The sequence below is a fragment of the Amphiura filiformis genome, chromosome 12, assembly GCF_039555335.1.
Source record: "Amphiura filiformis chromosome 12, Afil_fr2py, whole genome shotgun sequence".
Lineage (NCBI taxonomy): Eukaryota > Metazoa > Echinodermata > Ophiuroidea > Amphilepidida > Amphiuridae > Amphiura > Amphiura filiformis.
The window spans coordinates 20,663,273-20,691,141 of NC_092639.1; the positions used below are offsets into that span (position 1 = coordinate 20,663,273).

At 36.8% G+C, this 27,869-nt stretch overlaps 1 protein-coding gene and 1 pseudogene across 1 annotated transcript; one reads left to right on the forward strand and one right to left on the reverse strand.

The window, feature by feature from the left end:
* Nucleotides 1-16,050, forward strand: part of LOC140165928 (uncharacterized) — a 63,879-nt pseudogene extending 47,829 nt beyond the window's left edge.
* A 3,690-nt stretch (nt 16,051-19,740) lies between these two features.
* On the reverse strand, nt 19,741-26,830 carry LOC140165334 (monocarboxylate transporter 13-like). The gene is made up of 4 exons (XM_072188667.1): nt 26,637-26,830; nt 23,606-23,746; nt 21,745-22,542; nt 19,741-19,986 (listed from the first exon to the last, which is right to left on the reverse strand). Exons 1-4 carry the CDS (start codon nt 26,818-26,820, stop codon nt 19,835-19,837), a joined length of 1,275 nt encoding a protein of 424 aa, XP_072044768.1. The 5' UTR covers nt 26,821-26,830; the 3' UTR covers nt 19,741-19,834.
* Nucleotides 26,831-27,869: the final 1,039 nt, after the last annotated feature.

A 27,869-nucleotide genomic window follows, 5' to 3' on the forward strand; every position in this document is an offset into this window, starting at 1 on the left:
CTTTAGATGTAAAAGAATATTTTGTTTTCAATGGTATGTTAAAGTAAACATATTAAGGAATCAAAAAGAATAAAACTTAAAAACAAAATCTGTAAGATTTTTCACCCCTTTCCCAACTTTGACTTGCCGTATCTCAAAATGGCTGAGTGCGACTTTTGGCGGGTTTCGTCAGAGCAGGTCACATATATGAAGCCAAAGAAATGTTGTGTTGCCCTTACATGGACATTTTGGATAAGAGTCGGGCAGTCCGTGAAAGCCCCCTCCCTCCCTCTTTGGTATACCAATGCAACCATTTTAAACCAATGAGAGGTCATTTTGTTTTTTAAACTGTAAAAGAGAGCAAAACACATTGTTGGCTATATTGCCTATTGGTTCAGCAACAAATCGGATTGAAGATTTTGACATTTTAGTCAAGCATTAGCGATTTTTCTGGATTTTTTCACTAAATTTTTCTAACTTTTTTTTTGCCTTATCAACAAAATATTATATAGTTTAATTGTTTAATTTCAAAGAAAGTAGACTATTATTTTGGGAGCTTATTTCAAGACAACTTTAAACCTGTCAGCTTTATCTTAGTTTTCAATCAGACTTTGGACCCCTAAAGCTCAGTCAGTTCCAACATATTTTGACAGAACACATCACAATTAATTCAGAGACATTGCATAAATGTTTTGAAAAATGCACTCAATGTAACCATCATGTTGTTAACAAAGGCTGTGGCTTTAAATGTTTGGCTTGCACTAGCACACTGTTGATTACATCCCTATACTATGATCAGCTCGTAATAGGCGGGACTCATCGTGGATTGATACAGAATGGCGTATGCACAGCTGAGTGCAGCACTTATACAAACTGCACCTTGTGTATTCGCTGTCGTAGTGCACGTTAGTAACCATTGGTTACTGCTCCAAGCTTGGGCTCATACACCTGTTCCGAATTTTGATATGCCATAGGCTTTGTGTTGTGATCATTTCGATCAGTGGTTCGTAACAAAGAAAGCGTGATCCAGTTGACCTAGCAACGGTCATATTCTATCGTGCACTATGACAGTGAATTACATGACTGATGCACACTTTTCTGAATCTACTCAGGCGTAAGTCGGGACTTAATTGATGCAAGCAGTAAAATCTGAATAATTCTCGCCTATTACAAACTGATCATAGTATAGTATGCTAGTGCCAGCTTAACATGGCGTGCACTAGCATACTGTCGATATACATCTCTAGTATGCTAGTGCAAGCTTACCATCACTCACTCGCTTTGCTCCATCCATGCACCCATTCATCCCGGCTGCTCATCAGTTTAACGTTCAACTTGCACTAGTATACTGGGAGGTTAACGACTTTGCTAACTCGTGGCAGCCGCTTTCCATGGTGACAATGGTGTGCTAGCTCACATTTTATTCATTGTTTTCTGTTTTTTCTATTTCTTTCTCAAATGCAAGTTAAGTTAACAAGTTGTTTTGTTGCATGGTTATTGGAAGTTATACAAAATTTATTCAAATACTTTAGTTGTTTTGTTACTTTGTTTCTAATTGGTTGGATTTAGATGCATTGGTGATGTTTCTAGAAATTGTGGTGTATCTAGATGCATTTTGATGATGTTAAACATATGCCTGTTGACTTGGTGGTGGAAAGTTCACTTACCCACCATACTAATTTAAAATACCACTGAACCATCGTTTCCAAAATTTTCAGTCTATCAGATATTCTTTGGTCAAGCTTGACCAATTTTGGTTATATCAGACCAACAATTTTGATTTCTTTCTCACAGGTCCTACTCATCAGAAAACTTTGCATTAATCAAAAACATGCTAGTGCATCTGTATACCCAATTTTCAGATCTTCTCAGAGAGAAAGTTTTTTACCAATGCAAAAACATGATTATTTACTTTTATTTAGACTATATATAATTTCTTCAAATATTTGATTTTGGAATGTTATGAATGTGTTTGGTGTTTGGATTATTATAGTAGGTAGACATGCATAATGCTAGTACTGTACTTGATCTAATGAACAAAGATTATCGGTGTCCCAATGATATCATCTCACAGGAATGAGAATGCAGAGGCTTCATATGATTCAACGAAGGCATGGAAAGATGTTTGTTTAAATGTTTGTCTTAATATATGCTAGCTTATGTATGCATTTTGGTTTTATTTGTTACCCATGTAGTGATTGTGTGCATGTTAGTGACAACATAGAACATTGTGTGTGGGCTGGTCAAGTCCATAAGGGAAGAAAGAAAAATCTTCAGCTATCTTCATTAAAATAATACTTTTAGTGCAATATTGATATACATATCATTATGAAATCGTCAGACAACCGAAATCTGTACCATTGCCAAATTTTCAAGCTTGAAAAGTCCATCTGCCCATAAAACAGGGGGAGGTTGTCGCCTTAGCTAACATTTAACCATTTCGTCTTGTAATTAACATCTTTCATTTCAAAGTATGATTTATGTCATATAAAACAACTAATTGCTAACATCAGTCCATTCTCCCATCTGTAAATGGCACCACATACCCATGTTATATGCAGACCAATTCATTAGTACTTTTAAGACAATCCACCTGACAATTAAAGAAGCACTTAAAATCACATCAAATACACCATATCACTGATACATTATACTAATTTGCCTACAGAGTTACACCAAACATTTTGATTGCTCAGTGCCAGAACTGTGTATAAAGTGCAATAGCTGCCATGTGTAGCCGAGTACAATATACTGTGTGTAAATTTCCAAATGTTCACAGGGCAGCTATTGCACTTGACTTACCCACTTCTGTCTGGCACTGAGCAGCCAATTTACATCATTTACCACGGTTTCACCATAGCAAAATATAGGCTAATGAGTTATTCCAGTTGAAGTCCATACACCCCTGTGGAAGACATGACTGTAATCTCCCACACAGGGAGTGTGAATTTTAGATAGAGTCACCTATTCATGTAACCCCATTTGACATTCACACTCCCTGTGTGGAAGATTAAGGTCATGTCCTCCATATTATATTGATTTCAACTGGAATAGCCAAATATATCAAGAATTTGCATATTTTTGTATGTTCTCTATTGGAGTGCTTTTATGGATGTGTTTTTGTAAATAGTCATGCTATGAACTCAAATTTGTGGCTTTTGAATGTGTACTGTTTGTATCAGTATAAAATTGATAGTTATTTTGTGTCATATAGGCCTACCGGCTATAAGCGTTGGTCATCTTATTTGTGAATAAAAGTGATAATTTTCAGGCAACATACATTTCCATGATAATTATACTTCATGCCCTCTACATGTCGGTGCAAAATTTGGAAATGCTAAAAGTAGACATCATGAAAAGCCAATTTTTTAAATCAACTGGCATTGGTTGAAAATGCTGGAACAAAATATAATGCATGCAAAACATTCTTTCATAATACGAAATACCTAACATTATGCATATTTAAACCTGTGCATTCCACTTGGCTTTTCATGGATCATGTATTGGGCTTTTCATTTTGGAGCCAAAGAGTACAAAAACATGCTCAATTTATTTTATCCCTCATTCTCTGTGATATCACTAATGCTCTTCCAACCTGCACTCACGAGGATCCACAACGTGCTCATCTATCAGGGGCACAGTTCTTAAACCCCAATACATTTGTACATTCATTGAATGACCTTTGAAGATTTGGGTACAAAAACTCATACTCTGCAACTTGAGGTCAAATTTTGCACTATGTTTATGTGATTGAGGTTATTGGACTATGCCATTGGGATGAGGCTATTGTGGTCCATAGTCACTGTACTAACCCACCATCCTCTATCATTCTAGGCTGCCTTACAATCGGAATATGAAAGAAGACAGCACGTAGGACTCTCTAATTCGAGCCCAGGATCAGATACGCGCACACGAAAGCAGACCACCTCCTAGCTCAGCAGCAATGGCGCCCCCGTCCAGAGATCTTACGTTACAGATTGATTCCGACGAGGAGAAGGAGCCTATGGTGCAAGCTTACCAAGCTGGTCATGAATTAAGTAAGTGGACACATGTAATTAGACCTGGGGTTCCAGATCCGATTCCAGATAAATACAGTATATTTTTTTTTTGGTGGGGGGGGCTGAAAAAATAAAGATTATCTTCTTTGAATAAATTGCAAATTAGTCATTACAAGTCCAAACGTTATTTGTAATTCTAATTTTAAAAAATCTGTTCTGTCAAATAAAACAGCTCAATCTTAATCCTTTAGTTGGAACTAACTAGCATTAAAAGTCAAGTCCCATGTTAATATTTAACAAATTATTTTTCTGGAATTGGTGGTAGTCTAATCAAAGCAGAGATTTGTACTTGTCTATTCTAAAATATTATCACATTGGTGAAATTCCTTGGATCATATTGTGAAATGAGAGAGGAATTTCAATTGTGAGTTTGTTGATAATAATATGTAATTGTATGGGGCAAAGTGTGAAGTTTTGACATCTTTTAGAACTCTCTGTATGTGCATTGTTGATAGTTGGAAAATACAACTTTTTTTTAATATTAAAAAAGAGTTGTATCGTTCTTTTCCAACTGACCTAAAAATTAGAAAATTTTTGGTCACTTCCTCCCCTCATGTTTGAATTTTCATATTTTTGGTATAAAACTTGCAAAATGTTTTTCTTGGTTCTAATTCATTCGAGGCAGGTAAATAGCACTTGAGATCTTTTCAACTGCTTGGACATTCACTTGTTATTTACCTCCCAGATTCATTCTGCATTCCAAAAACAAGCCTAAAAAACTATACAAATCATTATTTTACCGTATTTGCCTTATTTAAAAATTTTATAAAGTACAATCATAGTTTTCCAGTTCAGCATTGATAAATATTTACCTTTATTTACTCTTTTTACACTTTACAGCTCGTCATGTCAATACATTTGGAACTCAGTTCAGAAGATGGATGCGTGGAAGAGGGTAAGATTACTGATTATTCCCTTTTTGTAACTTATCTTAGACACAAGTTTTGCATAATGGAGTTAACTTATCATACCGTTATTATGAGTTTGAAAGAATGCACAGTATCTATTTGTCTCTTTGGTAAATTCATGTTAACACATGATTTCTCTTGTGTTATAGAACAGGAATCAGCCGGCATGGCACTGTACCATTAAATAGGCCATATGCTGCCCTGTTAAGCTCACTTATCACTTGATTTGATTTGATTTGTTCGGGTTTTGACAACCCTGAATAACCCAAGAAAGCTTCTATTGAAGCTTATTTCCATTGGGGTCCATTTGAACACCGGGACGGGTTGGGAACAGTCAGAGGTTTATCACCCTACTCTTTTCGAAACTGGCTGCGAGATATTTGTACAGGTATGGCACTCTGCACACGGGACCGACAGCTTAACGTCTCCTCCGAAGGAAGGATTACTTTCATGATTCATTTACCCAATTCTAAATGAACCATGGGGAGAGCGGAAGTCTGAATTTAATCTACAGAGGTTGCCAATTAATTTCAGACTTTGCCAATTAACTCTGAAACTCTGAATCACCATATCAATTATTGGTATGCTGCCCTCTACTGTGTGATCCTGCAGTAATTTAGTTTGAGAGAATCAGTGCAGTGATCAGCGCTGTGATTTATAGTGCACTACGCAGAGGCACAACACCTAGACGTTGATCCACAAGCCTCAGCACACTTTACAGGTTGTTGTTGACCACTACGGCCCACATCATTCCATAAACCATTAAATTCATGTGTAACATGCTTTAATAAAGAGACAAATTGCTATTTGACATTCTGCCAAACTGATAATGATATAGGCCTACATGTAATAATAAACAAATAAAAAGAAAGTGTATGTCTGAAGACAAAAGTTCAATCACTTGTCACTTGCATTCAATAAAACATATGCATCTAGATACGAAAACATGAATAATGACATCCAAATTTACAAAATATTCTTGAAATTGGGATAAATTTTATGCTTTTAGAAAAAGGCTAAGATTTTAGTCAAATCAAAGAATTACAGACCTCGCAGGTGCATGACGAGACTGTTTTCTGATCGTAACACATTACGTGTTTGTACCTCACATTAGGCCCATCACTCAAACATTCGTATCAGGGCCTAGATTCCGTCTTGGTTTGCGAGAATCAAAATCCATCATAGTCACTGCACTTACTGTATGATACAATGAGAGAAGTTGATTCTCACAACCGAATCTTACGAGAATAATTACGATAATTGATTCAGTGATTCTCGTCAAAATCTAGTCCCTGCATATTCCATGTTGTGATTGAAATTGATACAGCGATTTCGATTCTAGAAGCAAAAATGTGTATTCTAGTGGCAGTGGCACATAGAACAGTATACAACACTCTTGGGTAGTAACCCCCAAACTACCACTTTTTGTTCATACCCCGTAAACTAAACATATTCCAGGCATAAAATTTCACTGGGGTTGTGAGAAACATATGAGCTTTCAACTGATACCAAAATCTGCATTTTGTGAAATATATGAGCTTTCACCTGATACCAAAATCTGCGTTTTGATGGGGTAAAGGGGGAGACCTTTATTACACGGAGGAGCATAGCAAAATCCATTGTTTTGCTTGAAAGCAAATATGTGGAAGAAAATCTGAATTAGGAAGGGACGTGAGAAGTGATTGAATTTGATTAAACACAAAATTGAGTTGACAGATATCGACAGGTTTGTACTTTTTGTTTGTTTGTTTCTTGGTTGACACACTAGGCCTAGTGGTTGGGGTATGGACACTCATGATCAAGGCCCTGCAAGACCAGGACCGGAATGGGTGTAAGTCATTAACACCATTTTAGGTGGGATACTGCTTGTAGATTTAGACTTAAGTTTCACCTACATTTTGCCAGGATCATGCTGGACCACTGTGGCTTCTTCATGCTATACTATTTATCACTATTACCGTGGTGTCAGTGTTGCCTTTCTTCAATACCGTTCTCACTAGGAAAATTGCTTCATTTGACAAAGATTAAAATTGAGATTTTCCTAATCTGAACGCACATCTCTTTGTTCAACGGAGATTAAAATTGCTTTGTTTAATGAAACTAAAGAGTTTCATTTGAATAAGTGATTGTTTAATTCACCAAAGCGCTTTTATGATGTAAACATTGCTTCATCAAGCTTTGTGTATTTCCATTTGGAGGGCTATGTCACTATTCAGCTACATATATATATGCTTATGTTGATATTCTTTAACTTGGGATTAATGGGAATGGAACTGTACCTTCATTTGATCTCCTTGTTGAATTTACATCATTAAGGGGGTACTACACCTCTTTGGTAAATTTGTGACTATTTTTGAATTTTTCTCAAAAAATAATAACACACTGGTAACAAAAGTTATGGATATTATTGGGGCAAGGAATCCAATTACTACACTGAAATGTCTGTGACTCAAGACAAGCGGTTCAGTATATATGATAGGAAATGAGGTACATCCAAGCGGTACCTTATTTCTTATCATAAATAACGAACCGCTTGTCTTGGGTCACTGAAATTCCAGTGTAGTAATTGGATTCCTTGCCCCTATAATATATGCAACTTTTGTTACCACTGTGTTATTAGTTTTTGAGAAAAATGAAAAAATAGACACAAATTTATCGAGGGGTGTAGTAGCCCCTTAAATTGGCATATTCATTTTATTTTATACCCCATGAATTATGCGCATCAGAAAGATAAAATATCCGGATCCACCAAAATGTACACTGTTGTAAATAAAGCGCCAAATCTGTATCAAAATTTGCGTGCTTCATAAGCGTCTGGGGCGTATTATTTTGAATAAAGTGAAAGGAATTTGCATTTTACTATACATAATTATTTGTTGAGCTGGCCTAGGTTTCATTATCATTGAGGTATAGGACTTTTTATTTTCTTGGAGAAGAGCAGGTAGGGCAACTACTTGTTTCTACATGTTCATACTACATACTCTGAAAATTTTAGAAAATTCAAGCACGGGCAGTTTTTATTAAATCACATTTTTGTTCCTAAAATGGGGGTTATAGCACCCTCTACGGGCACTCTCTCCATGGGCTACATGTAAAGACCAGTTATAGACAAATGGCCCTAAAATAAAATGGCCTTGTTCAATTTTCCTCAAATTTTGCATATGATGTAGATTTAACATCTGGAATGTAATGCAGGTGGTGTCGTTGCTGCTCTTCTAAATTAATTTTTAAAATGTCCGCCCCAGACCAAGGTGAGCTAGTACTTTGGGAGTTCAGTTCATTATGGATATCAGAAAGCAAAAATCAGGTTCCACCAAAATGTACATTGTAAATCGCCTGATCCTTTTCAAACAAGACGCACTACTGAGCCTCAAGGGCATATTATTATTAAACAAGGTCAGATACACAGACTTGACATTCACTAGGATCCACAACATGCTCATCTATCAGGGTGCAGTTCTTTAACCCCAATACATTTGTACATTCATTGGATGACCTTTGAAACTTTGGATACAAATAATTCATACTTTGCAACTTGAGGTCAATTTTTGCACTATGATTGTTTAATTAAGGTTATTGGACTACGCCACTGAGATGAGGCCATTGTGGTCCATAGTGATTGCACAAGGACTACATCTAAAAGGAATTTGGCATTTTACTATAACACTTAAGAGAGATTTTCTGAGAAATACTGATGCCATGGGAAAAAGGTGGAAGATGGGGGTCAGCAAATTTCAACCATATTTTGGCAATTTAATAAGTTTGGATAAGTGTTCATAATAATCAGTTTAAAAAAATCTGCTATTCCCCCTCCTGGGAAATATGGGGCCCCCTAAAATATGCCCCCTAACACGTATTTCCCTGACTTGTAAAATGCAGTTTTATGCCATTTTTGAACACATTTTTGGCACCTAAGACAAGCATCTATGAAAGTAAATTTTTCTACACACCTTCTTTCATCCTTTGTCTTTATCAAAAAATATAAAACAACAAATGTTTATATTGGGATGTTCCATTTATGAACAGGGGTGGGGGCCCATATTTCACATTTTACAACTTTTGAAAAAAAGTGAAATATCCCTCTACTTTGTGACGTCATTGTAGGAGTTCCTCAATCTTTCTCACATTGTTCATTACAGGAGAGAACCTCTGTACATAGGTCATTTATATAATGCAATAAAAATCATGGAGACTTTTTTACTTTTCATAGAACACAAACATGGATTTTCCCAATATGTGACATTGGTATAATGATGCTGTATACAACACCAACATCAAATATAAGATCTTTTCACTGTAGCAGCCCTTTTCTTGAGCCAATAGTCAGTTAATGCATTGAGGAGTTAAGAACCACATTTAAGAATGCAAATCAAATACAGGGGTAGGTGTTTCTCTTTTACAGCATATTGGTAAAATCGCCAGTAGATAATGCTCCTTGAATATGAGCCCCTACCTCATGTCACAAGCTTGTATTCATACATGTTAGTGGTATTATGAATCACAAGCTCCTATTCTGATTCTTTAATCATTTCACATGCATCAGTACTTAAGCTATAGGAACTAGGCCTTGTAGGGCCTCATACCCCAAAGTACTAAATCCTAATAACCTGGGGGTGGAACTTAATGCTAGGAGTGGGCTATAAATGGGACTTGTTTTGTTTTGCTTGATAAGGTTTTTGTATGTTCTTTTGACCTAAGCCTATCTCAACATGAAATTACAAAATGTTAAGCCTGGGTTTCAAAAAAGAATGTGCACAGCAAAAATCCAAAATGGCCGCATTTTCCCCTGAAAATCACATTTTTAGCCATAACTTTGTCATTTTTGGTCTTTTTACCAGGTTCTGGTGTCTAGTCTATGTTGTTTTGGGTCAATCAATCTATTTATGCAGTTAGAAGTAGTCTCAAATCTTCATGTGTTGAGTTACGACCATTTCTGACCCAATGCACCTTTTTTACCCAAATTTTGAACCAGGCCCATAGACCTCATATTTAAATTACAGAAAAAGCTAGATAAAACTTACATAACAATATAAATTGGAAAAACGAAATAGACACACAACATACGTTACATCAAGTCAAAAATGTAGATTTTTGCACTGCAGACTTTTATACAATTTTGATAGTTTAATGGATTTTATTATATTTACATTTTTAGCAATATCTTGCATTACAAAAGTTTGTATTACACTTTATATTACTGATTATACGAGGCTTCTTTAATTGTGAGCTAGGATAATTCAAGCAGTTTCCATGGCAACGGCCATTTATACTAATTTTAAAGCAAATTTCCCCTGTTACATTTTTCGACAAATTCCCTCATCATGTGAACATGACCTAAACATTTAACCCGAATAGCCAGTATCAGGGATAATAAATTTTCTTTTCCTGATCTTTTTACACTGTCAGTAGGGAGAGCTCCAACCAAGTCATGTGTATTGACCCTTGACCTTCTACGGTGACAGTGGTATGTTAAAATAAGATGAGGGGAAAAAATTTATTATCCCCGATACTGGCTATTTGGGAGTAAAATTTTTAAGGACATCTCCACAATATGAGATAAAATTTACAAAAAAAAAAACATAATATAAATGGCTAGTTGTTATGTTGCTACGAAACTAATAAGTGTCACAGGCACAATCTCAAACTGCTGCATGATAGTGTCCTATATCATCATCAGTGCCATGCTGCTAAACTTTCATCCCCGGTATCAGTACCAACGCTCATCTTGTGATCCACTCGAAGGTTTTGTCCCCCGCGTTTCGTCCCCATTATCATCAAGGTAAAACCGAATATACCAACTTTTGTTGCCTCCCTCATCCCAGATGACAGCAACAACATTTTTCTGTGACCTATGACCTTTGAATTTTGGGCAGTTTGACCCCAAATTTTGAGCAATTTGTTGCATTAAAAAAGTTTGTATTACACTTAATGAGTATATTATTGATATATGGATTCTTTAATTTTAAGCTACATGTATTAGGAGATTTCAAAGGGAAGGCAATTGCCATGGTAATGCCCAATTATACTAATATTTAAGCGAATTTCCCCAGTAATCTATGATCTTTGAATTTTGGGCAGTTTGACCCCAAATTGACCCATTTTCTTCATTTTGAGCAATTTGTTGCATTAAAAAAGTTTGTATTACACTTTATAAGTATATTGATATACATGGATTCTTTAATTTTAAGCTACATGTATTAGGAGGTTTCAAAGAGAAGGCAGTTGTCATGGCAATGGCCATTTATACTAATATTTAAGCGAATTTCCCCAGTAACATTAAGCAAATTCGATTTCACAAGAAAAGTAGGCCCTCTCTCTGCTAACAGAGCCCGTTTTAGTACTAGTTTCGATGTTGAAATAGCAGTATCACTTTCTAACATTTGTTAATAAAAACTGAACCTTACCTGTAAAGATAGACAAAATTAAGCTTAAGTGAAAATTTAGGCTTTATTTAATACAGCTAAAAATAAAGAAAAATATTGTCATTTTTAAACTTAGAAAATCACCGTACCTGAGTTTAGCATGAAAATATTGCACTTTTGCACTTTTCTGAAAAAGAGCATAAAGTAAGATGTGCTCATTTTAAAACGGAAAAAAAGTCTCCACGATTTTTATTTGCTCAATTGTTCAACCTATATCTACTTTATCCAACAAGTAAATAACTTTGACAAAAATATTGAGGAACTCTCACAATCATCTTGCAAACTTTGCTTCAAAATTAGGATTTTTCACATTTACACAATTGCTGAAAAGGCCATTACACCCCTCTCTGAAAATGGAACAACCCAAATGTTGTCCAAAGAATTTTTAATTGTTATGTCGAGACAAAATGTGTATTATTACTGTGAAGTATAAATAAAATGTCTGCAGATGCCCGTTATTACGTGGCTCTAATCAAAAGTTAGTGCACATTTCAAAGTTTTTGTGTCTGAGAAGACAATCATGGGGGTCAATTTGAAGGGGGGTCCAGTATCTCCCAGTGGGGGGTCCTCAAAAATTTTTAATACCTCCACAGTAAATACTCATGGACACATGTTTGATTGACAAAATATGAACAAATTTTGCTGACCCCATCTTCCACCTACCATCTGAGTCTATCGGATAAAGCCTCTTAATAATGATTTGAGCTGTGTAGTACTTCAGAAGTTCAATTCAGATTACACAGTTCTGTTAGCGTAGAATTTCTGGAATGCATTTTGGGTCCAATTATTCAGTTAATTTCCATTCAGCAAATCATTGCTGCATATTTGCTGCATCCATTGTTGTTTGGTCTGGTAGAATTCAACCTGACATGCAGCACCTGACATCTCACCATTTTGATGTGTGTCCTCTTCAAGTTGCTTGATGTAACCCTTCCTGTTAGCATTAGGAGTGGCTCCTCCATGGGCTATTCCGATTGAAATCATACACTCCCTATGGAAATCGTGACCTTAATCTCCCCACACAGGGAGTGTGAATTTTAAATAGGGTTACCTGAATGGGTGATTCCATTTGAAATCTACACCCCCTGTGTGGGAGATTAAGGTCATGTCTTCCATAGTGGGTGTATGGATTTAAACTGGAATAGCCCATTAGTCTCATTTCCAGTGGCATAGTTCAATAACCTCAATTCAACCTTTATAGCACAAGAGTTGACCTCAAGCTGTTGAGTATTGAGTTTTTGTACCCATCACACTCAAGAGGTCATTCTGTGGATGTAGAAGCTGATTTAGGTTAACAAACTGTGGCATGAGGGATGAGCAAGTTAGAGAGCCTGGTGGATGTATGAACATCAGTTTTACACTCCAAACAAATTTCCATCTTCATATCTGCAAGGCTCTAAACTTAGATTGTTCCGAATGGACTATAGTTTATATACCTTCCTCGAGTCAGTGATTTAGATATTGTTTTTTATGTATCTCTAAATGTAATGATGATATAAAAGTATACATATATAGAAAGGAAATGATGCAAGGAATCCAACTAGCATAACAGATTCCTGCAAAAATGAAGTTTTTGAGAAAATGACAAAAGTTTATTTTACTTTACTGACTCAAGAAAGGTGTACAGACTATAGACAAGTACATGGTGTTTTTTAATCTACAACCCTTGTTAAAATGTATTGAGACACTTTAATACAGAAAATGTGCACTATATTATGGCCTTATTTTGAGGTTTTATTTATGTGTTGAAATGTTGGGGTTTTTTTTTGGTCTCAAGCCTGAATCTTTTCATAACACCCAACCCCCCCCTCTTCTCCACCAATCAATGTTGTGTGACCAAAAAAAGTACGATTCAACATTGATCGGGAGGAGAGAGGGTTTAGTTTGACGAGCATTGTAGAATCTTTGTCTGGTGTTTAAAACTTTCCTTTTCTTTTTATCTGCATGTCACTAAAATGTACCAAAAGATCTTTAAATTAAAAAAAATAAAACTTAAATAATCATTAGCATTTTATTATTATTATTATTATATTGTATTTCAAAATTCTTACATTTTGAGATTCATTATGTTGCACAATGGAGTACATCGTCACTGAATGCTTTCTCCACTTGTATAGCAACTGAACACCATCCAAACCATACACCCACAAACAGCTGTCATCAGGCCCGTGCGCATGATTTTTTTTGGGGGTGCTGATTTTGAAAAAGTGGACTTTTTTTTTTAAGGAGGGGCGATTTTGTGTCTTCCCTAAATTCAGACCTTTGTTGACCAAAAAAGCGTATACATTTTTTTTTGCTTGCTACTCTCGCGTGATATTTTGGGACTTTTTGTATACGTTTGCAAATTGGGGGCGGGGCGTGCTGTCATTTCAATTGACTGATGTTGTATTTAAACTGGTATGCCTTGAAAAAAGGGTGGTATTATGGTACCAAACATTTAGTCTAAAATCATTTTAGTTGTAATGTTTATAGAGTGGATAGGGATCCTAATGTTTTTACCGATTTGGTATTTTTTTTCTTATTTCAGAAACTATTTCAACCGTACCATGAGAACGCGACCAAGCTTACGACACGCCGTGGGCATCTACGCCGCTTTCCTACATGTGTTCATCGTTTACATGCTTATGTACTGTTAACCCTTACCCACTGTGTAGGATTACACGCTAGGTAACATTGTATGCATGACTATATTGGACAGCTTTTTAAAAGAGTTGCTTTTTTGTTTTTTTTTGTGACTAATTCTATTCTTTATTGGATATAAAATTGCAATTGGTATTACTGATATAATTAGGCTATAGTCTGTCACATCTCAAGTTTAGAATAACGCCATTTCGCAGTGGCAGATTTGAATTGCGCACGATAACATAATCACGCGGTGCGTATACACACGCATAGAAGAGCGATTTGTCCGTACGCTGGTGACACAATCACGTAAACAGACTAATTCGAATATGTCACTGCAAAATCCAGCATGGCGTTACTCTCAATTTGAGATGAGACAAACTATAGTTGAGTCACTTGTGTTGCTAATAATGGCTTGTTTGATTAAATGTAGAGTTACAGTTTGTTGAGTCATTATGAGTCCCGTGTATGAGTCATAATGAGTCCCTTGTGTGACTCGTAATAACTCGCTACTGAAATAACTCAACATTTTCTAGTGCCAATTCACCAGTGCTTCCTGGTATTACCCCACTGAGTTTGCATATATTGTGCACTGGTATGAAATACCTGCATGTATTAATTGCATAAGCAGTGTTCACACTTGGTCTGAAACTTAGGGGTGTTAAAAAATTCAAAGTGTCATTTGGGGGTTCTGACCATGTGGATGCACTCAAAGTGATATTCTGCACAAAAAAAGGGGGGGGTTATTTCAAGTGGGGAATACTTGAATGGGTGGCTCCATTTGAAATATACATCACCTGTGTAGGAGATAATACACTCTGTGGGTTAGTTGAAACTATTAGCTCACTGAAGTGGGGGCCTATGTTTTTTTTTTTTTTTATTTAGACACAATTTTCATTCCATTTGAGATTACTTTGTCTAGCCACTATTGTGATACTTGACCCAAGGTCAAATATTTGGCCTATGTTTTCAGTGCTTAGATCCTTAAATTAAGTTTGCTATTATGCCAATTTGACCTATGTTTTCAGTGCTAAGATCCTTAAATTAAGTTCGCTATTATGCCAGTACTGCAGTCAAAATCAACAGAAATTTGTACAGAATTCATTGAAATTGAATTGTGCCGGATTTGGTTGTTTAGCACTTCTGGTATATCTCCCCCCCCCCCCCATGGATGCTGCATGTATTGGGTTATTCCAGTTGAAATGCACACCCAACCCCATGGAAAACATGATCTGTTAATAATCTCCCACACAGGGGCAGGGACTGCCTTTTGAGAGGAGTTAGAGCAATCACTCCTCTACAGCTCTTCTTAAGTTGCATTTGCAAGAACGATTTACAGCTCCTCTAGATGACTCGTTAAATTCTTTATGCTTTAATGGCCACAGGTGAAAACAGCTCTTCTAAAGCTCTTCTTGAGGAGACCAGAAGAGCATTCTGCAGCTCTTCTCTCATTTTCAAAAGGCAGTCCCTGAGGGGGTGTACATTTCAAATGGGGTTACCTGAATGGGTGGCTCCATTTGCAGTATACATCCCCTGTGTAGGAGATTAAACTCATGTCTTCCATAGGGGATGTATGGATTTCAACTGGAATAGTTCATTGTGGCAAGGGGGGGGGTGATTTGGGAAGTTAAAGGACTGAGCCTGTAGAGTGGATGCAACATTGGTATATATAGGGTTAGGTATTTTGACACCTTGAGTAATGGACACCTTCAATTGTCATGCCTGCCTGAACACTGCTATACTTGTAGCACTATGGACCACAATGGCCTCATCCCAATGCCATAGTTCAATAACCTCAATTAAACAATCATAGAGCAAAATTTGACCTCAAGTCTCGGCATTGAGTTTGTGTACCCAAATTTTCAAAGGTCATTCAATGAATGTGCAAATGTATTGGGGTTAAAGAACTGTGCCCTGATAGATGAGCATGTTGTGGATCCTAGTAGTAGACATGACATTCTTATCGATGTTATGACTACAATCACGTTATGAAGTCACCTGTACAGAAAGTCAGACCTGTGTGCACTTTATTTTGTAAAAGTATCAAATACTTTTTTTTTTTATAAAAGCAGCAGTTTATTCTCATAACAGTATGTATCAAAAATGATAAGTGTATATTGATGAAATTTAATATATTATTATGACTATTATATATCAAAGATGACAGTAATGATTATGTAATTGAAAAATGGTTATGAGAATGGAGATTAGTGGTGTAATGGAGTGGTCTGTGGTTGAAGTGAGTGCTGTTGATCATTTATTAGTTGTTTACTCCACCTAAGAAACTAAACTGCTCACAAACAGAAAATCCGCACTTATGTAACCTGTCCTACACAAAACCCTGATCGTTTTATGACAATTTGATTGATAAGCTTGTGTGCAGATCTTGTTAGCTCCAATTTGATAGTTAATACCAAATTTGCTACCTACACTCTAAATTGACAAAGATTGAAACCAGTATATGAAATTTGGTACATTTTCAAAAGTTGCAAATCGAAATGATGTACGCGGTCGAAATCGCTTAGTGTGGCAATGTGGTCAAGCTTGCTTGCCCACGATGGCCCCTGTAGACTATCCCAAGTGTGCGCTTTATTCAATTGTTAATGTAAAATGCATGAATTGTTACAATGCTTTACTGATGAATACTAGGGCATGATGCGATCGATATGATCTAGCAGTTGTTTCGGGCTATGTCAATGGTCGCGCTCTGCCATTCACCTCTATAGGTCCACGTGGTCCTTTTTTTATTTGCAACTTTTACAAATGCACCAAATTTCATATACTGGTATTAATCTCTGTCAATTTAGAGTATTTGGTAGCAAATATGGTATCAAATTGGAGCTAACAAGATTCTGCACACAATCTTATCTATCAAATTGTCATAACAAGATCAGGTTTTGGTGTAGGAGGGGTTATCTAAGTGCAGACTTCCTTTATGTGAGTAGATTAGATTACAATGTATTGCATGGTGCTGCTTTCACATGTGAAATAAGACTTACCTGGACAAGTAATGATTTGTGTCAAACCTCAAATAGATTTAGAAGAATTATACTAGTCTGCTTTATTTTTAAATAGTTATGTAGACATACTAGTAGGGTAATGCTATAGAATTGAGATGTTGCTACTAGGCCTATACATGATTTATTATAAGTATGGTTCAGTGAAGAAATGGTATGAGCTCTTTCATTAGTGCCTGACACTAGTGGTGATCTAAGGTCATTGGTGAATAATAATTTCTTGGATTAAGCCCAGGATTAAAAGCCTTAACTTGTGCTAGAGGCATTTCACAAGTTCGATAAGCCAAAGATAAAACAAAGTTAGTCTTTGATCAAACTTAGTGCTCACCACTGTGGATCAGACTAGAAACTTCAAACTTGTGATGTATCCACTGTGTCAAAACCCATGATAATTCAGTATGATTTGGGCAGAATGTCATGTATAATTTGTCTATCTGTTAAAATCATGTTACGCACGACAAATCGCTATTTGGCACTTTGCCAAAAATCGTAATGATATGTCTGGGAGACTGTTGTAACATTTATGTTGAATTTGGATATTGGGCTATTTATTTATGGTGTTTGTTTTTTGTTTTTTGTTTTTTAAATCAGGCAATATGCTATCAAAATGATGCACTTGTCAGCTGCAACATGTGTCTCATTTCACATAATAGCAAGGAATAAATACCAGACTCGTCTCATATGGAGGTCACTTCAAATCATCCAAAAGTCACATGGTTAAGTAATGTTCTCTGTATTCCTAGACCATGTGACTTGGGGATGATTTGAAGTGACCTCCACTTGAGATGAGTCTGGTATTTATTCCTAGCTATTGTGAAAAGAGTTACATGTAGCAGCCGACAAGTGCATCGTTTCGATATGGATGAACACGTATGCTAATTAAGTTTCATACCTAAACCAATTAGGTTCTTTGCAATATGTAGCATAATATTGAAATATAAAAAGTATAGAATCATGCCATGATAAGGACATAATAGGATGAAATTGTGTTGTATCAAAGAATGTACAGAAATGATATCAAGATGTATTGTTAAAAAGTAGCCAAGATGTAAAAAATGTATATACACAAAATATGGAACTATTGGGCGAGATTGGCAGCAAAGAATGGTATAGGTCTGACAGCGCTTGATGATATGAAATGATTGGTGGTTTATCTAAAGTTACAAGAAGACTATAAAATAATGCCTAAGGGATGCAATTAAAACTGGACTGCATTCCATTGTTCAGAACAATAGAAACTGTCTCCAACCAGACGGAACTGGTGGTCGACCGCCGGTGGAGTTTTGATTTCATCCCTAAAGCCCTGTGGGTCTAACGATACATTGGTTAAAACAAGTCTTTGTTTTTACGTAACTTTTATATTTCTCAGGAGATTATCATATTGTTTTAACGACGTTAACCTTTGACCTAAACAAAACTATTTATGACAAGTCTGTTAGTATTTCAAAACGTGTAGGTTATTTTTCCCACCCAATTATTTAAATTAATGTATTCAATGAGTGATGAAATCTTTACAAGTCATTTGAAATCATGGTCTTGGCGACAGTGATTAATTATGTATTCAATATATGTGTGTATTGTCTTTTATTAGTGATAATTAATTTCAATTCCATTTCCAAAGAAATTTAGAGTTGAGTTTTTACTTGCCTTTTAAAATTCATTTTATTTAATTCTAGGTAAATGTAATTTATTAACTTTTTAATTAATTAATTTCCATGATAATTTTGTCTTATATGTTATGTCTTGTATCAAAATAAACAACTATAACTTGAAGTTTAATTGTCACTGTCCTGTTTGATTTGAAAAGGTCAAATAGGGTAATAAAATGGAAATAAAATAAATATATTATTCAAACAATTTCTTGTTATTGTGAGTTTAATTTTGTCAGTCACTGTTGAGTATAGTACCGGGGGGCACACAACATAAATGACCATACGGGTATGCTCCCCTGGAAAGACCCCTGTTTTTTAACCGTGCAGCGCCCAAGACCCCTTAACTTTTTGACCAAAACAGCACTGAAAGACCCTTGATTTTGACCATTTCAGCCCTAAAAGACCCTAAGTTGCTCATTCCTCACATTTCTATTTTTTAGGCGATTGTCAACCAGAAAGGCCCTTGATTTTATTTAATTGTCCGCAGCTCCAAAAGACCCAATTTTACTGGTACGCCGTCAGCTCCCAAAGACTTACCAACTCAAAATTCCAGGGGAGCATACCCAACAAAATTATGATATGCCCCCCCCTATGATACTAAGTACCGGGTAATTCAAATAGTCACGTTGAAGTTCTGCTGAACAGCATTGGCATATTCGACGAAGTGTTATAGAATACTGATATCAGCAGCAGATTGCTACTTCATCAATACTGATATCAGCAGTAGATAGCTACTTCATCAATACTACATCAGCAGTAGACAGCTACTTCATCAATACTGATATCAGCAGCAGATAGCTAGTTCATCAATACTGTTATCAGTAGTAGACGTCACAAATACTACATTAGCAGTAGCTAACATCAGCAGTAGACAGCTACTTCGTCAATGCCCTTATCAGCTGGATAAAATAATCTCAGTCTGTTAATAAAAATTCTTGTCATACTCATTACTCTCAGTCATAAACCCATATCAGATGGATAGGAACCATTTATACGGATATTTTTTTTTATCAGCAGTAGATAGCTACTTCATCAATACTGATATCATCAATACTATTACTAGCATCAATGCCCTTAGCAGCAGATAGCTACTTCACCAATACTAATTGGCGTGGTATAGTTTGCAGGTGGTGAGCGCCACGAATTCTCCGATTATAGGTACTGATGCTATGAAGGTTATTGTTTTTCATTCAAAACCGATGAATATTTCCGAACTTTCCACACACCTCTCATATCCACAATGAACTGTGGACATAATGCAAGAAGTGATATTCCACTTAGTAGCAGGAATGACAAAGTAAAATTACCGGTCACGTCAAAAGTCCATCCTGCACGCCAAAAGAAACAAAAAGAAAGATGGTACAACAGTATCAGAAAATGAGGATTCAAAACAGCACATTGCTTGAGCCTGGTCCCACCAGGACCCAAGCGTGTCTACACACGGAGCGACCGTTTAAACAAACAACAAACAAACATTGAAAAATACTTCATGATTTAATATGCATGTCGGAGATACATTAAGAAAGCTTGCGATTTCCAAACGTACGTATCATACGCCCGTGCATCTGTTCTGACGGGATTTTGAATAGTTGCACGGGCGTATGATACATACGTTTGGAAATCGCAAGCTTTCTATTCGCCGTAGAGGGTGATGATGTAACAGTTGACAAAATATTTTTGACAAAAATAGTATAATAACATTTTGACAACATTTTAAAATGTTGTTGTATAGTTTTTTTATCATATAAAATGTTAAAAAAAAGTTTTCATGACCTTGCTTAACCCGACATTTAAATGTTATTAAAACATTTTAAATAAAACCAAAACGAGTTTATAACACGTTTAAAACATTTGAAAAACATTTGTGTGTGGGGTTAACCCCATTTGAAATTCGCATTCCCTGTGTGGAAGAGTAAGTTCATGTCTTCCATAGGGGTATAACTGGATTATCTTTAGGGGTGGTGCAATAATTATGTGTACTCCCGGGGGGGAATTATAAGGGGGGGCAAAGATTTTTGGCAGGCCAAAGGGGGGGGCAAGCATTTTTGGCAGGTCGAAAGGGGGTCAAGCGATTTTTGGCAGGTCGAAAGGGGGCAAGCAATTTTGGCACAGATATTTTGGGCACCGTTTCTATATTACGCCCTAAAAGGCGTAGGAAAACGTTACGAACACGTTCAAATATGCAAAATTCCTGCTCGCTGCGCTCGCGTTATATGTTAAGACAATTTAAGGTTTTAAATTCGGGTTCCCAAAAATCTTGCATGTGTAAGGGGGGGGGCAAAGATTTTTTGGCACGTCAAAAGGGGGGGGCAAAGGTTTTTTGGCACGTCGAAAGGGGGGGCAAAGGTTTTTTGGGCACGGCCAAAGGGGGGGGCAAGCGATTTTTGGCAGACCATTTTGAGAATTCCCCCCCCCCCCCCCAGGGGTACACATAATTATTGCACCACCCTTAAGTGTATGGTGAATAATCAATCACACTATGTCTTGACGTTGGGTTTTGCACTTTCACACCTTCATGGTCGCAAATTATAGGTGCGATTATCTTGATTATGCCACTGCACTCAATTATTAATTTTAGTTATATCATAAACAGTGCACTTCGGTTATATTTATAAATGCGCTTTTATAAATACGCACGTGACTCATGGGCACGACATACCAAGACCAGCAAGCGTGACCAAATCCTCATGCATTGACCACTATATAGAAAAACATAGGAACTCTGTAGATAAATATCATCAAATTTAAGTATTAATTGAATTGCAAAATTATTACACATGTCGCAATTCCGAATTTGTAATGTGTTATCAAAAACAACATTTTGAAAGTATTTGACGACGGAAAAAATATTCAACGGCGGAAACGTTTACAATATAATCACAAAGTTGAGCAAAATAGACAATTTTACTCCACAATATTACGTATTGTTTCGCATTTGTATTCAAATGTATAGGAAGACAACCCAGTATGTAGAAGGTCACTTCAAGACTACAAGCTTTTATGGCAGCGCGGAGGTGGTCACGTGCGTATTTATAAATGCGCATTTATAAATATAACCGAAGTACACTGATAAATGTCAGTCTCACCTGAGAAAAATCCACTACAAATTGCTCCAATACTGTATGTAACATTAATCCATAGCATTGCATTCGTCAATTTATCATCCTCCACGACATTCTTGACCATTTTATACACACTCAAAATAGCCATTGCCCTGGCAAGGACAAACATCCCTGATAAAAATGCTAGTCCAACATAGGAATGGTAACTGGATACCAGCGGGTCCAAGCCTAATGCAAAAGTACTCATTAATGTTGTCAAGTATAGAGATGCTTTATCAGGTGTACACATCTTCAATATTGGATACAGAATGCTTGCTAGGAGGTTACCGATTCCCCCAATTGTGGCCAGAAATGACGATTCGTAAGGTTGGAAGCCTAGCTCCATTGCATGAGGAACTAAATATATTAGCCAACCCGTAAAGCAATAACCACTGCCAAGATTATAAACCAACATAGAGACAAAGTCAGCATTAGCGAATAACGTTAAATCCAGATAATGAACCAAGTTTGTTACTGCCGATTTTTTTGGTGTCAAGTTTTTACTTGAGGTTTGGAAAGGTTCATTATCTTCAAATTCAAGTGAATCCGTTTGGAAAGGTTTTAACAAAGCTCCACACACGATAAGATGAAGATTAAGACCAGCTAATAATAACATGGTACCTCGCCATCCGTAGATGTCCTGGAGGAGCTGCGTCATAGGTGGCATTATCATGACTCCGATGGAAAGACCTGCTTGTGATATTGAAATGGATACGTTGTAGTACTTGTCAAAGTATATGGCTTGTTCGCCTAAGATGACTGCTTCAGCTCCGAGTGAAAAACCTTCAAATATAACAAACACAAAGTACACTAAGCCAAAAAAGAAACTTATTTTCTATATTATTAACCTAACTTAATAATTTTTCACAAGGTCATATCTTAAAATCCTGTCCATCAAAATGAACCAAAATTACACAGAGGATTATTTCAATACTCTACTCTAAACACATTTCAGTAACCAAGTAGTTGTCCAACTGACACAACAGCAAAATGCACTGACATGGAACAGCTTCATGGACCACATTCACAGTCCAATAATTGGCACCCAGCACAAAAAATCTGTGAGAATGTGAACAAGGTCCTTGCACAGATGATAATTCCCAAAGAGTAAGTGGAATAGTGCGGAACAAGACCTGTTTCTTAAAGAAAGTGCGTGAAAAGCAGAAACAGCACCGTTTTGTAAATTTTCATCTGTTCAACGATTCTCCCAGATTTCTTGTGCTGGGTACCAATTATTGGGCTGTGAATGTGGTCCAGGAAGCTGTTCCATATCAGTGCATTTTGCTGTTTTGTCAGTTGGACAACTGATTGGTTACTGACAAGTGTTTAGAGTAGAGTATTAAGGCAACCATGTGTGTAATTTTGGTTACTTTTGATGGACAGGATTTTTTAAAAAGATATGACTTTGTGAAGAAGTTTCCTTTTTGGCTTAGTGTATATTACTAACCACATAAAACTTGAGTTGAAGATAATTTACGTGCTGCAGCTAACCTATCTAAAGTTATAGGTTAAATCAGTTTCAATTAAAAATAAAATTACGAGTATATCGTGCGGACTAAACATCACTACTATACTCGGGGAATGTAATGTGATCAGGGGTTGCACGGACAGCCAGGCGTTACGGAACTGGCTGCGAGTCTTTGCCATTGATTGCATTTGCCCCACAATTCGAAAAACAGTTCACAATTTAAAACAGTAATAGAGATAGGATTATAAATATTTGACATTTGACTCCACCGGGAATTGAACCAGGACTCTCTTGTACCAGAGTCAAAGACCTTAGCCACTGTGGGCCACGCTGCCCTATCACGCTTTGAGAAATTTGGGACATCTTCTTCCTTCTTACCTGTCAGAAGTAAAGCTACCATCAATAATTGCACCGATGTTGCCAGAGATGCCATAATGAGCCCAATTACCGCCAATAAACTGAATATCATGACGGTGTGTCTGGGTGTGAGGCGTTTACTCAGCGCTCCAGCAAATGGACCTTATTGGAAATTTACATAAGATAAATTTTAAAATATGAAACATATCAATAAATAAAAATTCCTTTAAAAAAGGAATGGTGGGTGCCCCAATGGGAGCTTTGATATGATGTGCTCAAAGTTAGAAATGTAACCGTTTGGATAACATTTACTCTCGAAAACAATTGTAACATTAGCATAGTAAACAAAGAATATACAAGGACAAAATTGCAGCAATTTGTAACTCCAAGACAATACCGGGCCCCTCCGTAGCGGGCGCCCAAAAGGTTTTTCAATGCTGTCTTACTAAACACGGTCATAGGAAATGATTAGAGCCTTCTTTATCCGAACTTTATATCGAATTTTAATTGTGATGTTTAGAGTTTATGGTTTGCAGATTCATTGAAAAGGTTTTATATCGTGAAATTTGATTTTGATCACTTGGAAATATATATAAGAAAAAATAATATATAATGATATTTAAAGCCAATCCAAATGTATTTGTCATTTAGCCGGGCATTTGGCGTGACTGTTTCTAAAACGATCAGCCTGATTGGACCTTTTTCCACGTGGCTCTGAATAGGGAGCGTGACTCTTTCTAACTTCGATCAGCCTGATTGGACCTTTTTCCACGTGGCTCTGAATAGGGAGCGTGACTGTTTCTAAAACGATCAGCCTGGTTGGACCTTTTTCCACGTGATGGCTCTGAATAGGGAGCGTGACTGTTTCTAAAACGATCAGCCTGATTGGACCTTTTTCCACGTGGCTCTGAATAGGGAGCGTGACTGTTTCTAAAACGATCAGCCTGATTGGACCTTTTTCCACGTGGCTCTGAATAGGGAGCGTGACTGTTTCTAAAACGATCAGCCTGATTGGACCTTTTTCCACGTGGCTCTGAATAGGGAGCGTGACTGTTTCTAAGACGATCAGCCTGATTGGACCTTTTTCCACGTGGCTCTGAATAGGGAGCGTGACTGTTTCTAAAACGATCAGCCTGGTTGGACCTTTTTCCACGCCGGCTCTGAAAAGGCTAGTCAAATTAAAAAAATCCCCACCACTAATTGCAACAGAATCCATTTCGCATGCGTCCATCTCTCAAAAGCTCACACAAAAACATATTGAAAGTTCCCAAAAATCCAAATCGTGGAATAGTGCATAATTTGCATAAATCCAAAATGGCCTCTTATGCAGGGGTTAACTTTCAAATTTGGTTAAATCTTACTAAAAACCATACCAATGTGTTGCTCTAGTCATAATTATTCAGAAAAAAGTATATGTTGACCTATCTCCGATGTACATTTCTTAAGTTGTGGGGAAAAGTCAAATGTCAAAATTTGGACTCCACAGGGGGGACAAAAAATGAAAAATTCTCTGATTTTGATCAAAAATTTATATGGTCTCATATTGATGATCCGCTTGCAAAAGCATTAAATAAAAAGAATAGTTTGCCATATCTCAGGTGGTTTGTTACGTTGCGTCCATTTTACTCCATTTCATGTTGGATTCTCATCCTGTATAAATTCAAATTTAGGTACTGCATTTAGCAGGCATGTAAAAAGGTCATCTAATAATCTACTAAGTAAATGGTCAGTTTACTCAGTACAGACCCTATGATGTATTTTTTAATGATCCATTGTCGATGCAATGAACAGCTGCCCAGCCAATTTATGCGATGTTGCACTCCAACAGCAATATTATTAAGAGTAGATATCACAAGCAGTATAGGCCTACTCGTACTAATTCATCGTTTTGTAACCAACAACACACCTAACTATTGCAAGAGAGTTAGCCAAAGTGTCTGCGATGTTTTTGAAGGAACCAGTAAAAGTGTAAACTTCGCATTTTATTCATTTGTTTTGCCTTTCTTAATTATGCGACAAGAAATTCTGTCAAGTGAGGCATCAAAACATTTGAACAAGTTTCCTCTTTGCGACAATCTATTCATATTGCCAATAAGGCACTTTGTATAGAGATGTTTAACATTTTAAAGGAATTTTGAATATCGCGTGTTGAGAGAAGGCATAATGTTGTGATTGCTGGAGACATCATTTAAAAGATAAAGTAACTTTTGGGACACCCTGTATTTACCATGTTTCAGCACTGTTTTCTTTTTTTACCTGATGCGTCACTGTGTAAATTCAGCGACTAGATCGCCTTTACGTCACTGCGTCTATTCGGCGATGAGTTATACCAGCCAAGTTTTAGTGTTATTTCATTAATTGATTTTTAAATTTCGGTATAAATGTATTTATAGGCCTATTCGTAATGTATTTGTAATATCATTTCCCATGTTTTAATGTGCCATTTTGTTGCAAGAGTAAAATAAAAGCCCTGTTTGGGGCATGAGAAAAAAAAAAAAATGTTTCAGCACTGACACAGTCACGATAATGTTTTCCTAAAATACATCCCAAATCTAAGCTGTCTCGATGTTACAAAATTTGAAATTAAAGAAATCAACAGCTATAATCGCCCGTACATGATTTTGAACATTTGGAGTAGGGACAATCATGACAATGTCTAAAACATTATCAAGAATATAACTAACTTTTTTTGGTATGCTTATAGCATAAGATTTTTAAATGACGAAAGTACATACAATATATACAATTTCCTCAAAAGTTCCCAGCTGAATGCTTTTAAGCATTCAGCTGATTTAAAAATCATGCTTATCGTTCTGTTATGTTGCCCGAAAACAATGTAGGTAAAAAAAAACATTTAAAAAAAAATTTTCTCCAAAACTGAGCATTTTTGCCCAAATTTGACTCCATCGATAGATTCACTATGTTTTTGCCATTATATGTTTACTTTTATATCAGGCCAAGAATTTAGCAGTTATGAGGCCCAACGGTTTCCATAATTCCAGGGTTAAGACCAACCTAAATCGAACACATAAAATTAAATTTTGGTACTTACATGTAACTGCTCCAAAGCCAGGAGCCAATGCAATACTTAATCCAATGACCCATGTTTGAGTAGAAAACTGTTGACGAAGACTCGGTAACATGACACCAAGGGACTTAATTGTACCCGTCTCAAGAGCCATAGAAATGAAGGCTGCAAGAGTTATCATCCATGCCCAACCTTTGTCTTTTGCCATAACGTTCGCCATTGCACATTACCCGCCGGGCACATTACATAAAATTCTAGCAAAGAAACCCAGTCAACCTTATCAAATTAAATATAATGACTTTATTCTCAGTCTTTTGTACTGAATTCTCGAACTTGAACGGACGCCAAATGTATGACTAATTAATGCGGCTAAATGTTTAGCGCATATCCTTGTGTCACAAATAGGTCAATGGCGTGCGCAGGATTGTTTGACTCGGGGGGGTACAATCCTGTTCACCCCGAATGACTGCGCCCAAAATTGTTGCCCCAATTTTTAGATGGTTTGAAAAAGTGAAGAGCAAAAAAAAAAAAAAAATAGGATTACAAGCTCTAGCGACCAAAATCAAACATTTTTATAAAGCACCTAGGGTTCGAAAGCTCCTGGATTTTAGGGTGTTTTTTTTTTAAACTTATGGTCGTTTTATTAAGGTTTAAGTTAATATGCATTATCAGTGGCGTACCGTGGCCGCCCCAACCCCGGGGGCTGAAGAAAATTCAATTTTGCCGCCCCTTCCTCAACAGCCCGAAAAGGTTGACCCAATTTTTTTCTCGGTCGTTTGAAAAAGTGAAGAGCATCTAAAAGCAGCACATTTTGATAGTACCATTTTTTCAAACATTTTTATGCTTTATCAAATTTGTCCGCTCTTTTTTATTTACTATTTCTTTTTGCCGCCCCTTCGTTTTTGCCGCCCCTATTTTGGCCGCCCCTTCTTCTCTCGCCGCCCCTTCATTTTGGCCGCCCCTGCTTTTTAACCCGGGGCTGGCGCTAAAGCCCCCCAAATACGCGCATGACTATTCATTGTTTCATCTGAATGATCTTAGCAGAAAATTGTCAGACTCAAACTGGCATGAACAGTGACCACTCCAGTCCCCCGAATCCCCGACTGATAGGTTACGACCCCCACAATTTACGCACGCCACTATAGGTAGATGATCACTTGGTTGGGGCCTGGGGTTGGGATCACTGCCGGTTTAATTTAGCCTTCTAGAATCATTGCTAACAAAGAATAGATTTTTTATTGCCGGGCTGCCAGATTT